This window comes from Lissotriton vulgaris, chromosome 10 (genome assembly GCF_964263255.1).
Source record: "Lissotriton vulgaris chromosome 10, aLisVul1.2, whole genome shotgun sequence".
NCBI lineage: Eukaryota > Metazoa > Chordata > Amphibia > Caudata > Salamandridae > Lissotriton > Lissotriton vulgaris.
The window spans coordinates 457,592,463-457,606,613 of NC_141698.1; the positions used below are offsets into that span (position 1 = coordinate 457,592,463).

At 43.9% G+C, this 14,151-nt stretch overlaps 1 protein-coding gene across 1 annotated transcript in view; it reads right to left on the reverse strand.

Moving 5' to 3' along the window:
* Positions 1-14,151, reverse strand: part of CFAP70 (cilia and flagella associated protein 70) — a 1,103,282-nt gene that overhangs the window by 948,859 nt on the left and 140,272 nt on the right. The window contains exon 4 of the mRNA XM_086941320.1: positions 10,111-10,209. Within this exon, the coding sequence (XP_086797446.1) occupies positions 10,111-10,209 (99 nt within the window). The remainder of the gene's footprint in view (positions 1-10,110; positions 10,210-14,151) is intronic.

Below are 14,151 nucleotides of genomic sequence, written 5' to 3' on the forward strand. Positions count from 1 at the left end.
CGCTATCTCTGTGCTTTATGTGACTCTGAATCAAGATTGGGCTGGATGGAGCATGCCAGCTGTTTCGACAAAATTGGCAAGCTGTTTGAAGACCGCTTTCTTGCACACTTTGGCCACCGCCGGAAGAAGGGAGATAGGACAAAAGCTAGCAGGAGTGGAAGCATCCAGAGATGGCTTTTTAAGTAAAGGAAGAAGTTTGACCTGCTTCCACTCTTGTGAAACAGTGGCGGTCTGGAGGGACATGTTAATAAGAGTGTTAACCTCCAAGTTTACCGCCTCTGCAGCAGTGGCTAGCAACCGAGCCAAACAAGGATCAGCCGGGGAGCCAGAGTTCAATGATTTCAGGATAGTCAGTGTATCTTGAGAAGCAACAAAAGAAAATTCGGTCAAAGAAGGAGATGATATGGAAACCAATGCGCTGGATCCAGAAATATTCGGGAGGGATGGCCTTGCCTGACCTGAACCTTCCCAATACTGACCTTAACTTCCGAAGACCGGTCTTGTAAGCCGATGTTATCCCTATGTATGCTCAAAGTTTTTTTCCTCCCATAGGTTAACATTGCAGAGTCTAAAAATTGCACTGTGTCCATCTTTGAAACTGAAAAGTATTTGTATTGAAAAATGAACTTATATATGATAAAGTTCTGTGGTTCTTTAAAATAAATATAACCAAGTATTATTTCTAGAAATTGGCCTGGGATTTATTCATTGAGTTTGTGTCTCATTTATTACCACTGTGTGTACAACAAATGCTTAACACTACCCTCTGATTAACCTAACTGCTCGCCCACACTACCACAAAAGAGAGAATTAGTATTATCTACTTTAACCTTTGTAAGCATTTGTGGATCCACTGGACTCTGCACACTATACCTCTTCTTGGTATCGTATATCCAGAGCCAGCTTCCTACAAGGGCTGAAAAAAGTTATATCACCATTCAATGGCCACCTACATCTAATATATGCAGTCTCACTGTGAGTGCTCTCTTAATTCCATTTCCTTTGGGGCTGTTAACATCATGGGTTTGGTGCTATCCACCTGGAGACTCCACCTACTAAAAGTAACTCTGGTTTCTAGGTGAAATACTGCAGTGAGGGGAAGGGCAGAAATGAAGAGAAGCCAGGGAAATAAGTGCCAGAATTAATGATCTGGTTCTTCCGGTAATTCCCGATTTCTCAGGGGACCTTCATGATAACCCTGGTATTGGTAACCCCAGAAGTCAGATTTACCAAGCAATAACTGAGCAGCTTCGGAATAAAGACAACAATTCAGTTTTACATAAAGATTGTAGGTGTTGTCTACTACTCACCAATCCATTATGGATTTTAACCGGATGTATGACAGTACAACACGATCATTTTGATCGCTGTACTTTACATCGCGGTTTTTACAACGCAAGTCGTTACAACGACTTGCGTTGGAGGGCACTGGATTGAGGATTAATATCATTTTCTATTCCAACTCCAGCCCACGTAACAGTAGGAAAGGTGTTGGAATAGAAAATCACTATTCCTTAACCAAGAGCGCCATCCAGCGCAAGTCGTTGTAATGACTTGCGTTGTAATGGCTGCGTGGTAAAGGTCATGCGGTGTAAACACTGCATTGTAAACGATGTTTCCCATTTTAAGCATATATTTACCATTAGTTAGTTCTCATTTAAATTAAGTTACCTGTGGTGTATTAATATAGCATTTAAGTTAATCTTCCCAGTAATCTAATTTTTAAGCAGTGGTGTAAATGAAAATAGTCCACTCATTCTGATGTCATTAACTTAACTCTTATTTCTTAAACAGAAACACATTTATTAGTATAGTAATTGTGCTGTACAGCATGCTGGACTGCATTCTGCAAGTATCAGAGAACATACAGAGGGAGGGTAATACACTTATGAACAATTAGTGAAGCGAGCCTAGAAACCGGATAGGTTACATGATAGATGTAGCTATGAACCCTACCAAGTAACTAAGGAGTTGTGCCTAAACTCAGATCTCAACCACTTCTGCCAAGACCCCAGGCACGGCCTTCCAGAAGGAGATGCTCAAAGTAAATCACTAATTTAAAATAATTTTAATCATTCATTTGTCGATCCAAACAGCATATATTTTATTGTTACATGAATGTAGTACTGTCCAGTACTCACACATTCCTTGGCATTATGGTGAATTGTGACTCTCAGAGAACCAATCTACTGTTTGCAGGTTTAGTGTTCTAATAACAGGCGTTGATATAGTACAAAGAAGCTGGTCATGTGATCTTTGAACTGACTTAATGACGTGTAGAATTATCCTGTAGGTTTTCGTATAGGCATCATTCCATTTCGAAATCTAAGATGTTAGATGGTGGCCCACAGAAATAGGCAATTGACACCAACAAAATCCAATCAAGGACCAGCATAAATCAATCACCACCTGAGCTTCCACCAAACCTCCGACACCTGCGTTTCACCTCCGTCTCCCTTTCTCACACCCACTCGCATCCGCCAAAGCAAGAGTGGAGGATGCTCCTTCTACTACCTTGTCATGAAGGCCTCGAACAGCCTTCCCTTCCTCCTATGGACCTGGATACCATTGTGGTTGAATAGCAGCATTTTATACATTCTGATTGATTAATTAATTGAAGACCACTAGTCGCGTCTAATGTTTATAGAGCTAGGGCAAAGTAGTCACCACCAAATCAATAGATCCAGTCAACTGTGATAATGGTTATGATCACTTAGATTCAGCACAATTTAAGCCTTTTTCTTGCTAGTGAACAAGTGAGATGAAAAAGTTATGTGAATATTAGCAAAACCCCAAGCAAAAATGTTCAAATCATAATTTAATAATGATATAGGTCTAAAACCCTCAAACAGTGTAGGCTTACGTAGAAGGGTAGTTATTGCCTGAGCTCAGGTGTCTGGGTCTTTATTACCTGACAGCAGACTTCTTTGATAGAATTGCTGACGGAGGATAATTGAATCCAAGACAGTACCCTTTTTTCACAATATTCAAAACTAATTTGTTGCTGGTTATAGTTTTGTACTCTTCCAGGTAAGATGTACACCCCACCGGAGTGGGTAACGGATCAGAGGAAAATGGTAAACCATTGTTTAACATCGCTGGCTGGTTTAGGGGCTGGGGCAAATCTTAGGTGACCTCCTTTGCCTTTGGATTGATGCCTCTGCTGTTGTTGCATTTGACCTTGAGGCCAGTGAGGGATTTGAACCTTATCAGTGGTCGTAAGGTCTGTAGGGATGTTCCCTATCTTCTTTTTTTTTATTGAATCCAACCATCTGTTTTCACGTGAGACATCTCGACCTAAGAATGTGAGACAAATAATGTGTTGCCTGACAACAGAAGGTTTAAAATCCTTGTTGCGATTCAGGTTTTATTCCAGTGAGTTTGAACCAAGAGGAGCGATGTAAGGACAAATGATGACAGTATCTATAGGCTGCTTCATGGGCTGTAACAGCTGAAGCACTGATGCCTTGATTGGATAGCAGCATGCATTTGGTCATGATTTATTTGACATCTTCAAGTCAGTCTCTAGGCAATGCATCTATGAACTACTGTAGACAGTCCTAGAGCAATCTATCATACCTCCCTAGGAGTGTAGAAGAGCTTGCTGCTTTCATAGTGGTGGTGGATGGGCCATATATAGTCCTTCCCACCAAATCCATATTTTTGTTTTCCTTATCTGGAGGAACTTTAGAAGAAGGTGCTTTAAGCCTGCCAGCGGCTGATACAGTAACGGAGACTGGTATAGGATATGAGCAGAGGAACAACAGATCCTGATCAGGAGGCCTGTATTAGTTCTGTAGAGAATAAGAAGCTGCCTTGACAGAGGCTGGAGTTAGAACAAGGTCTATGGCAGGTTTAATGAGATTTGGGACCAAAACTATTACTGGCCTTGTCGCAATTCACCAATGCAATGTCGAAAAGAATTACAGACGTAGAGGTAGTAGTATGTGGGAGAGGGATACTTAATTTGTTAGAACCTCTGAAAAGGACCTCCGGGAAGGTATTGATGTTGTCAATAGGAGATATCCTCACTGGAGGAGAGTCTGTTAGAGAAGATGACTATCGTCAAGTGGACGAGGTTGTGTGGTAGGACCATGAGGACTTCAATCAGGATGTGGAATCCGGTATCAATCAATTAATCAGGATTTATAAAGCATGGCAAATCACCTGTGTGTGTCCCAAGGAACTGGAGTTGCTAGCTGCTTCATGGAGAAAGCGGTTAAAAACTAGGCAAACGCAGGAGGAAACACTCAGAAAAAACTAGGGGATGGAAGGAGAAAGCAGTAAAAAATGAGGGCAAAGCAGGAGAAAGCACTCAGAAAAATGGGGGAAAGGAAGAAAGAAAGCAGTTTAAAAACAAGGCAAATGCAGGAGAAAGTACTCAAAAACACAGGGGAGATGAAGGAGAAAGCAGTAAAAAAAAGAGACAAAAGAAGGAGAAAGAACTCAGAAAAACAGGTAGGAAGCAGAGTGGCAGAGCAGAATGGGAGAACTAGGCCTAATCTACGTCTTGAAGGAGAAAGTCTGGGTGACCTGGAATGGTAATGCAATGGTGAGACCTCGAATTTTACCTAGACCTCTGGGGTGGTCTGGTATGTCAGAATGGAAACCTGGAACGACTTGGTGGAGGTGCCACTGAAGCAGGTAGTTATGGAGGCCAAGAAGGTGTGGATGGAAGAATTTCCACAGCAATTACCGGTGGAGGAGGAGGAGTAGGAGCCTTCATAGGTGGCTGAGGAGGTAGAGAAGGAGGTGGCATTGCTGGTAAGGAAGGTGAATCCATAATGATGACTGGAGAGAAGGACTTGAAGGTGAATATGCAGTGGAGTACTCAGAGCCTGATAGGGAAGGAAGCTTTCATGCTTTCACCCCCAAAAGTCACTTCTCCACTTATTTTATGTAGTTTAGGAATGTCTCAAAGTCAAATTACATCATGACATCAATGAACCTCTCAACATCGATAGTCTCCTTCTTAGTGATGTCATATGTGCCCTCAACGACGAGCGTGTAGGTGATGTGCATCTTCTCCGCATTGACATCCTCAACGTCGAATAGAACATAGTTTCTCACTTTGCTTTCTCTTTTTGGATGCCTCCAGCAAGGGGGCTTGTAATGTAAGCTCTGTGGAGATATGCTTGAAATTAGATACCAACAGACAGAGAACCCGCTGCGTTTCCTGGAGACAAGGCGGAATCAATACTGGAGGGAGAAGAAATAACCCATGACACCTCCATTATCCCCATTTTTAATCTGTCCAAAAAAACCCTAAAGAAGATTACCTCGGACCTTCTCTCACTCTCTTTTGTCACTAGTGCTCCCTTCAATGCTTTCGAACTTAATAAAGATGTGCAGGCCTTTTTTCGAAAGATCAGGCTTAATAAATTCTTCTCGGGTAGAGAAATGGAACCCACTAACAACATATCAGGTTTCCGACCACCTTCTGTCTTTACTCCGACTCTTGAACAGGTCGGCCCAAAAGTGGGCATTTTTGAAAAGGCTGTGTGCACTAAAATCCAGAGTTTGACTAAATTTGTTCCGAAACCAGCTTACAATTTAAGCTATGATGAATACCAGGCACTTAAAAAGTTATCTGCTGACCACACCCTCATTGTGAAACCGAGCGATAAGGGGGGTGGTATTGCGGTTTTTGACAGCCTTAACTACAAAGAACAAATCCTGTCTAGGCTTAATTGCCCGGAACACTACCGCAAGATCAGCTCTTATCCCTCGAGGAGAATCATGTCGGAATTTTTTTATGTCACTAATAGCGCCCTAGTTCGGGGTTCTATATGTGACCAAGAATTTGACTTTTTCAACAAAACCTTTTTCAAAGTCCCGGTTCTGTATGGATTACCCAAATTGCACAAGAGCCTTTCGGCTCCGCCTTACAGACCCATTGTGTCTACCATTGGATCACTCACAGAACAATTGTCCAAATTTGTTGACGCCTGTCTTTCACCAATTATTTGTCGCCTTCCTGCCTATGTCCGTGATACTGGCCATTTGATCAGTAAGATTGAAGGCTTGGATTTTAACACTAACACGAATATACTTGTCTCAATGGATTTTGAGGCATTGTATACCATCATCCCTCAGGAAGGCGCACTTGAGGCGGTTAAAAAGATGCTCGATGGCTCAGACTGTCCATCAGAGAAACTATTTATCCTGGAGTGCTTAGCCATCGTGCTCAAAGAAAATTTCTTTGAGTTCGATAAAGTCATCTACCAGCAAGTGCTGGGCATTAGCATGGATGCGGCCTGTGCCCCCAATCTAGCAAACGCCTACATGGGCGCCTTCGAAGAAAGGTATATCTATAATGAGATTGCCCCTTTCTTTGCAAATGTCACAAATTATAATTGTTTCATCGACGACATTTTCTTTACCTGGCGAGGCCCACAGGAACAACTTGATGAATTTATCCTATGGATAAATCTCTGTGATCCACATTTGAAATTCAGTGCGAATATCAGCTCGTCCAAAATTGAATTTCTAGATGTGTGGATCCAAGTTATCAATAGCCGCATTGAGGTTTCGCTTTACACCAAACCTACGGCCCGGAATACGTTGCTCCTATATGACAGTTACCACCCGCGGAGCCAGAGAAACAGCATACCTTTTAGCCAATTTCTTAGGCTCCGCCGGAACTGTACAGATATGAGTAACTTTGAGTTACATGCTGCACAATTGAAAACCAAGTTTCTGGATAGGGGCTACCCTAAGAGATTGATTAGGGACTCCTACAAAAGAGCCAAATACTTTGACAGGGAAACTCTCCTGAAGCCGAAAGAAAAAAATGAGGATCCCAAACTCGTCATGGTCACGACACACTCCAATTTCAATGAGAAGTTGAGATACATTATCAACTCTCAATGGTACCTCTTAAATATGGATAAGACTGCTGACAAATTGGGTAAACCCATCTTTGCGTTTCGACGTAACAAAAACTTGAGAAATATGCTAGTCAGGGCCTCCCGTGTGGGCCTCCCAGCTCCTAGTCAAAGGAGCATCACTGGTGCCAATCCCATTACTGGCAGCCACAGGTGTGGCGGATGCCATGCCTGTGACCAAGTAATCACTACTCCTGAATTGGAATGGGGCAAGAGAAAAATGGAGTTAAAAGAAATGACTAATTGCAGGACAAGTAATGTGGTGTATCTCATGCTCTGCCCCTGCTCCAAGGGCTATGTGGGGGAGACTGGAAGGACGTTGCGGACACGATTTTCTGAACACAAATCGTGTATCAGGAACTCGCGCATTGGGGCCCGCTGGTCGCTGTTGAGGATCTCAAATGGCATATTCTTGAACGCATTCACTGCCCGAAGGACGGGAACATCGATGCCCTTAGAGGCAAAAGGGAAGTCTTTTGGATTTTCACTCTTGAGACGGCTGTCTCAGGGTTGAACGAGCAGATACCTTGGGGAAATGCTATCCTTTAGATACCTCTTCTCATTATCTTGCACTATTTGATCCTTCTTCTTTTATTGAAGTTTTTTTGTTTCTTCATGGTAATTTTTGACTTTTGATGTGTACTTGTAATTTACATGGGTATCTTTTTTTTTTGTTATATATTTTTTTCAATTATTTCTCTGTAATCGAATTATGAGTAGTGTTTCTCTGCGGGAATCCTGGATTAGGTTTTCTTAATTTTTTCCCATCTTTTTTCCCGTTTTTTCGTCTCCCTCAGGGTATCATAGTGTAGGACTCAGCCGGTGTTTTCACCCGTCCTGCGAGTCTCTCCTCTATGTCTATGTTTGTTCCATCTTCACTACAGGTCTTTCTCTGGGGTTTCGTACATCAATTCTTCCCTGACCCTATTGACACTCGCAATATTTGTGGTGGCTCAGGAGACCAATTTTTGAGAATTTAGACATAGACTTTGTTTTGATATCCCCCTTATGGCTTTCTAACCGTGAAGAAATATGGCCACCAGTTTTTCCCTCTCGCTGTATTGCGAGTTAGCGGTTCAGTGTTTTTTGTATCACTATCGCGTAGACCGGGGACGCCCCTACACAGGTGTTTCACTTTGTATTTTGGGTCGACAGTATTTATACCGACAGGCCAGCCTCGGGTTGTTATTCCTGGCCCCCGGAAGTCTGGGTGGCGGACCTGTGTGGCGTATGCAGTGAGGTGTATGCGGGAGCTGCTTTCTCCCATTCTGCAATTATGGCGGAGCCCTCTCCTGACGAGAATTTTGAGTTGAGATCTTTGTCTCGTGTCGTAGGACCCTATTTGCTTCATCCTACCTCCCTGACTCTGGCGGATCCTGTGACGGTGTCTCCCACTTGAGCGCTACAGTCGCCCTGCGTCCTGTTTTCAGGTATGCCTATTTTTCTTGACAACCCTGCTACTTGGATTCGATCTTAGACCTTTGCCTTCTCTGAGCACTATGTTGAAATGGGTTTAAGCCCCTATCTGGTAATACTGTGTTTGCTACCGCTTGAAGGGCTTTTTCTCCTCTCTCTGCCATAGACCATTATCCTTTTTGCTGCTTTATCCCTGCCTCTTGCGGTTTGGCATTACCGATCTGACTTAGCCTTACTTTTTTATGTGCTCTATATTCAGGCTTGCTGCCCCAGTTTTGAGGTCCTGATTCTCAACATTGCGTCCACCATACATTCGGACGAGATATTAACGGTATCCTGACCGACCCTGATCGATCTACTTTAAATTCAGGTGAGCCCCCCTTAGGCTTTGATCCATGGTGTACTTCTAGGACGCACGCCGTGCCAGTAGTCCTATTTCATTGCGGGCTTTTCCACTTAGGAGTCTCTTATGTGAGTGCTATCACCCACTGAGATCCACTCTAATACTGAAACTCTTTCCTGTTTGACATATTTTTTACAGATTCTCCCAAATGTCTACCTTCAATTGCGCTCCCTCGCTATCAACCTCAGGATATCGCGTGTGTTTCACCTGTGTTTTCTTCCCAATTTGAAGCCTGAAAGGAAGCTGCCATTTCCTAGGCTTTAGGGTATGTCTCTAGTAGGAATGTCTTTCTTGCTCTTTGCTTTGGTGCCCTGCTTAAACACTTAGATTTTTGGCTCCTTCTTTGGAGCTGCAATTAATTTTTTAATTTTTTTATCTGAATTCTCATTCAATGCTTTTTGCCGCACTGAGTGGTGGGGGCTGTCCTTACTTTGGGCTATAAAGGTAGTTTCTGAACCACTACCTCATTGTCTCTGCACGATTTATGTGGATGTATGTACTGTAGGTGTGTGAGTGCACCCGGCTTTGCTCCTTATTGTGACCAGTTCTTTTACTTTTTGTCAGAATTTTGTTGCATTACTGATTAACTTTTGTCGCCCACAGATACGCTTTCCCTGTCCTGATTAATGATTGGGACTCTTTCATATCGTGTTGTCCTCGGATCTTAAGAGACCATGTTAACCATTACATTGATGATATGCGCCCTGATGAAGGAATTCCCCATTTTGGCACTGTTCCGAAACGCGCGTCGGCGCTTCTCTCGTTTGCCTGATGAAATGTGGTAGTTGATTGAGTTGGTATGGATGTAATGGTTTGAGAATGAGTCAGTGGTCGATAGAATGAGTGATTGATTTGGGTGCCATTTTTTTTATTGCTCTCTGTGTGCCAGGGCTGATGTTGCACTATTTATATGAAATGAAGTATGTATTGCTCTCTATTATTTAAACTTGATATATTTTTCTATGAAAATAAATAAGAGAATAAACATTTGAAAAATATTTAGCTGTTCTGTGGGCGCTTTCTATTTATGATTGGAATTTTTTGGTCCCTTATATAATTAGGAACTCCCTTTTTCATGTTGTTCCATATATATTTTACCCTGGTGGGTTGCTCCCCCTCCCTTTATCCTCTTTAGGCCTCACGGTTCCTCTTTTGTTTTTTTGCATCAAAGTCAAATTACATCATGACATCAATGAACCTCTCAACATCGATAGTCTCCTTCTTAGCGATGTCATATGTGCCCTCAACGGCGAGCGTGTAGGTGATGTACATCTTCTCCGCATTGACATCTTCAACATCAAAAAGAACATAGTTTCTCACTTTGCTTTCTCTTTTTGGATGCTCCCAGCAATGGGGCTTATAATGTAGGCTTCGTGGAGATATGGTTGAAATTAGAACACTCACCCTGGAGCAGAGGGAGCAGGCCCATTGTTGCTTGTGCCAGAACCAACGTTTTCTCCTCCTTATGTTTTTTTTCTTTTGGCAACACTTCAATAACAGTCACTGATGGCACAAAAACAGAACAAGACACACACGGTTAACTGAAGTAAGGGCATTGTATCATATTTAGATTCATAAGGTACACCTCTGGAACAAAAACTGCAGCAACTGAAGGCAAATTCATTACATCCCATATTGACACCTGCAAGGATGGCGGCGTGAACCAAGTAGACCATTCTGCAATGCATAATTATATTATTTGATCAGGAGTGGAATCAGGGAGTGAGTTCCTTGGTCCTGAAGAAAAGTCACTGGGAATGACTTGATACATAAAGACCTGTAGAATGAATGGTCATCACCTACATACTTTCTACTTCTTTTCCCCCCTTTTTAGGTCGAGGACCGTAGGCTCCGCTTGCGCAGTCTCGGTCAGAGATTTAATGTTACTTAGTATGGGGGCATTAATCCGCCCCTCTTCTCCATTGGCTGGCCTCATAAATGCTGGCCAGCCATTTGAGGAGAGGGGCGTCACTCCCTTTAAGCCCCGTCTTTTCCCGATTCGGGATTGTTTTTTTCTCTTCTTTCTCTCCCTGACGTCATCGGGAAAGAGCACGCCCCTCATCACGCTGCCTGCACGCTCAAGTCAGCTCTCTGATTGGTGTTCCTTATTATCCAATCAGAGGGCCGACTGGCGCGTGCAGGCAGTGTGAGCAGACTCTGCTCCCAGACCCTTGGCTCGTTGCTCGTCCACGTCTATTTTTGATGAGGAGGCTTGACTGCAGCAGGGCAAAGCAGGAACCCATACGGTAAGAAGCGCTCGTTGTGCAGTTGTGACTCTCGGACATGCTGCAAGCGGCACTGATTGCATGTTTCCTCCCACATCTTCATGTCTTTCAGCCTTTTAAAACATTCACCGCTCGCTGGACATCAAACGGTACAATCATCTCGCAACCCTTCATTGCCTCGTGCTGGCTATAGTTGTAAACACTTTTCCCGTTCCAAATTTACCATCTCGTGTTTTCAAACCTTCAATAGCTTTCGTGTTAAATTGGACAGGAGCTCCTCACCCACTTTTCTATTTGTCAGATCAAGTCCATGTTTGAAAAAAATGCACCATGTGTCCTGCCCCCTGGTTGCTCGTACTTGCTTCCCCTGCCCCCCCTTGTTGCTTATGCTTGCTGTCCTGCCCCCCTCGTTGCTTGTGCTTGCTGTCCTGCCCCCCCTCATTGCTTGTGCTTGCTGTCCTGCCCCCTCGTTGCTTGTGCTTGCTTCCCTGCCCCCCGTTGCTCGTACTTGCTGTCCTGCCCTACCCTCGTTGCTTGTGCTTGCTGTCCTCCCTACCTCGTTGCTTGTGCTCGCTGTCCTGCCCCCTGTTGGTTGTGCTTGCTGTCCTGCCCCCCTTGCTGTTCTGCCACCCCCCTTGTTGCTCGTGCTTGCTGTCCTCCCCTGCCCCCGTTTCTTGTGCTCGCTGTCTTGCCCCCCTTGCTGTCCTGCCATTGCTTGTGCTTGCTCCCCTGCCCCCCGTTGCTCGTGCAGGCTGTCCTGCGCCCCCTCGTTGTTCGTGCTTGCTGTTCTTCCCCCCTCGTTGCATGTGCTTGCCCCCCTGCACCCCCATGCTTGTGCTCGCTGTCCTGACCCCCTTGCTGTCCTGCCATTGCTTGTGTTTGCTCCCCTGCCCCCCGTTGCTCGTGCTTGCTGTCCTGCCCCCCTCGTTGCTCATGCTTGCTGTCCTCCCCCCCTCGTTGCTTGTGCTTGATCCCCTGCCCCCCATTGCTTGTGCTCGCTATCCTGCCCCCCATGCTGTCCTGCCGTTGCTTGTGCTTGCTCCCCTGCCCCCCGTTGCTCGCGCTTGCTGTCCTGCCCCCCTCGTTGCTCGTGCTTGCGGTCCTCCCCCAAAGTTTCTTGTGCTTGCTCCCCTGCCCCCCGTTGCTTGTGCTCACTGTCCTGCCCCCCTTGCTGTCCTGCCCCACCGTTGCTCGTGCTTGCTGTACTACCCCCCTCGTTGCTTGAGCTTGCTCCCCTGCCCCCCGTTGCTTGTGCTCGCTGTCCTGCCTCCCCTTGCTGTCCTGCCGTTGCTTGTGCTTGCTACCCTGCCCCCCCTGTTGCTTGTGCTTGCTGTCCTGCCCCCCCTCGTTGCTCGTGCTTCCTGTCCTCCCCCCCTCATTGCTTGTGCTTGCTGTCCTTCCCCCTTGTTGCTTGTGCTTGCTCTCCTGCCCTGCTATTGGCATTATAAATGACAATGCCATTTATTTATGTATAAAAAAAACATAAATAAAAATAATGTCATGAGCAATGCCAATAGCTCTAACTTTAAAAAAACGGAGACCATTGCATTGTAAATGCTTGTTTAACCATACCGTCTGGAGGACGGAATAAATTACTTCTCCCCTACCAGGCAGATATATTTATATTGCACTTAAAGCAAATCCTCCTACTCCTATTCTATCACCATCTAGAGGGTACCATTCACTGTTCCAGCATATTTTGCAGGTTGTAGCATGCCACGTTCTGTAGGGGAACGGAGGAACCCTATGATGAAACATGCCACCAAGGGGCAACCCTAGTGGGTGAGGGTTATCTAAAAAATCCCTGCGCTTTCTCTCACCCTGCATGAGCAAATATATATATCTCAATGCAATACCCTTTCAGGGTTCGAGCGTTGCATAAATTATGCAAAAAAGAACTAGAGATCTCTGGGTAGTTCCCATGTTTAGGTGGAGAGCAGCTCCTGTACAGAGCAGCAGCACTCTGAATCTGCTCACCTCAAGTGTCTGTTTTTGTAGTACAGTTTTTGAGCATAGGATTAGCAATCCATGTCGACTAAGAAAGGGACAAAGTATTTTGCCATTTATACATGCAAGGTCTTTATGTACAGGATTAAAACAGTGCCATCCACACCAAGCTGTAAAATGACAAGAGCCTTTTATCACTCCAGGCACGGTATTACAGCTTTGGATTGGTAGTTCTTCTGAGAGATTTAGCTTTGTCCATACACAAGAGAGCCCCCAGTACAAGTCAAACCAATACCATTTTCGGGTTAGAGTGCCACATAAATTATGCACAAAAAAAGAAGCAAAGAACTCAAGGCAGTTGCCAAGTTTAGGTGGAAAGCAGCTCCTGTATAGAGCATCCTACATCACCAGGGAGACTCTGAATCTGCTTACCTCAAATGTCTGTACGTATCACTCACAATTACACTCATGCACCACCTTTCAATTAATATCTCACATATTTCCACACACAATCTTGTCACCTCACTTACCACACTACATTAACTGTAAGTCACCACTCTACCATGCACAGTGTTCTGGCTAATAATATAATTTGTCATGTCATAAGTGTTCATGGAATATCCAAGGGTATAGGGAGTGCATGGAGAAGATGCCTGTTATAGTTAATGTAGTGTAGGGATGAGGTGACAAGAGTGTGCACGTACGTGTGCAATTAATATTAATCGAAAGTTGTGCATAAGTATAAATGTGAGTGATAAGTATGACTTACAGTACTATAAAAGCAGTGCATGAATGATAATTTCAAGAGTTAACTCTAAGTTACGTATTTACTGTAGGTGTATTGTTTAACGTGTATTTGGCACAAATATAATAGAAATAAGTGTGCAAGTCACTTATTAATTTAACTTATTTATTTATTAAACCTAAGAGATAACTATAACTGTAGAATTTCTAATGTTTGTGGAGCGGGGCTTAATCTGGGTTTGTATATCAAAACAAAATTAAGTTTTCTTAACTATAACTGATGTGTAACCTTTGTTTTTTGTGGAAAATAAATATATATATATATATATAAATATATTAGTATATAAATATATATATAAATATATTAGTATATAAATATATATATGGTCATGTGATCAAGGCAGGGATCTGCCGAAACGCGTCATGAGGACTGGTGAAAATAAACTAAAACTGCACCGAGATGGGTCTGCCTCGTTTTCTTTTCTAACCCTGCTGGAGTTGGTGGCTGAAGCGAGCAACATTGGAAATA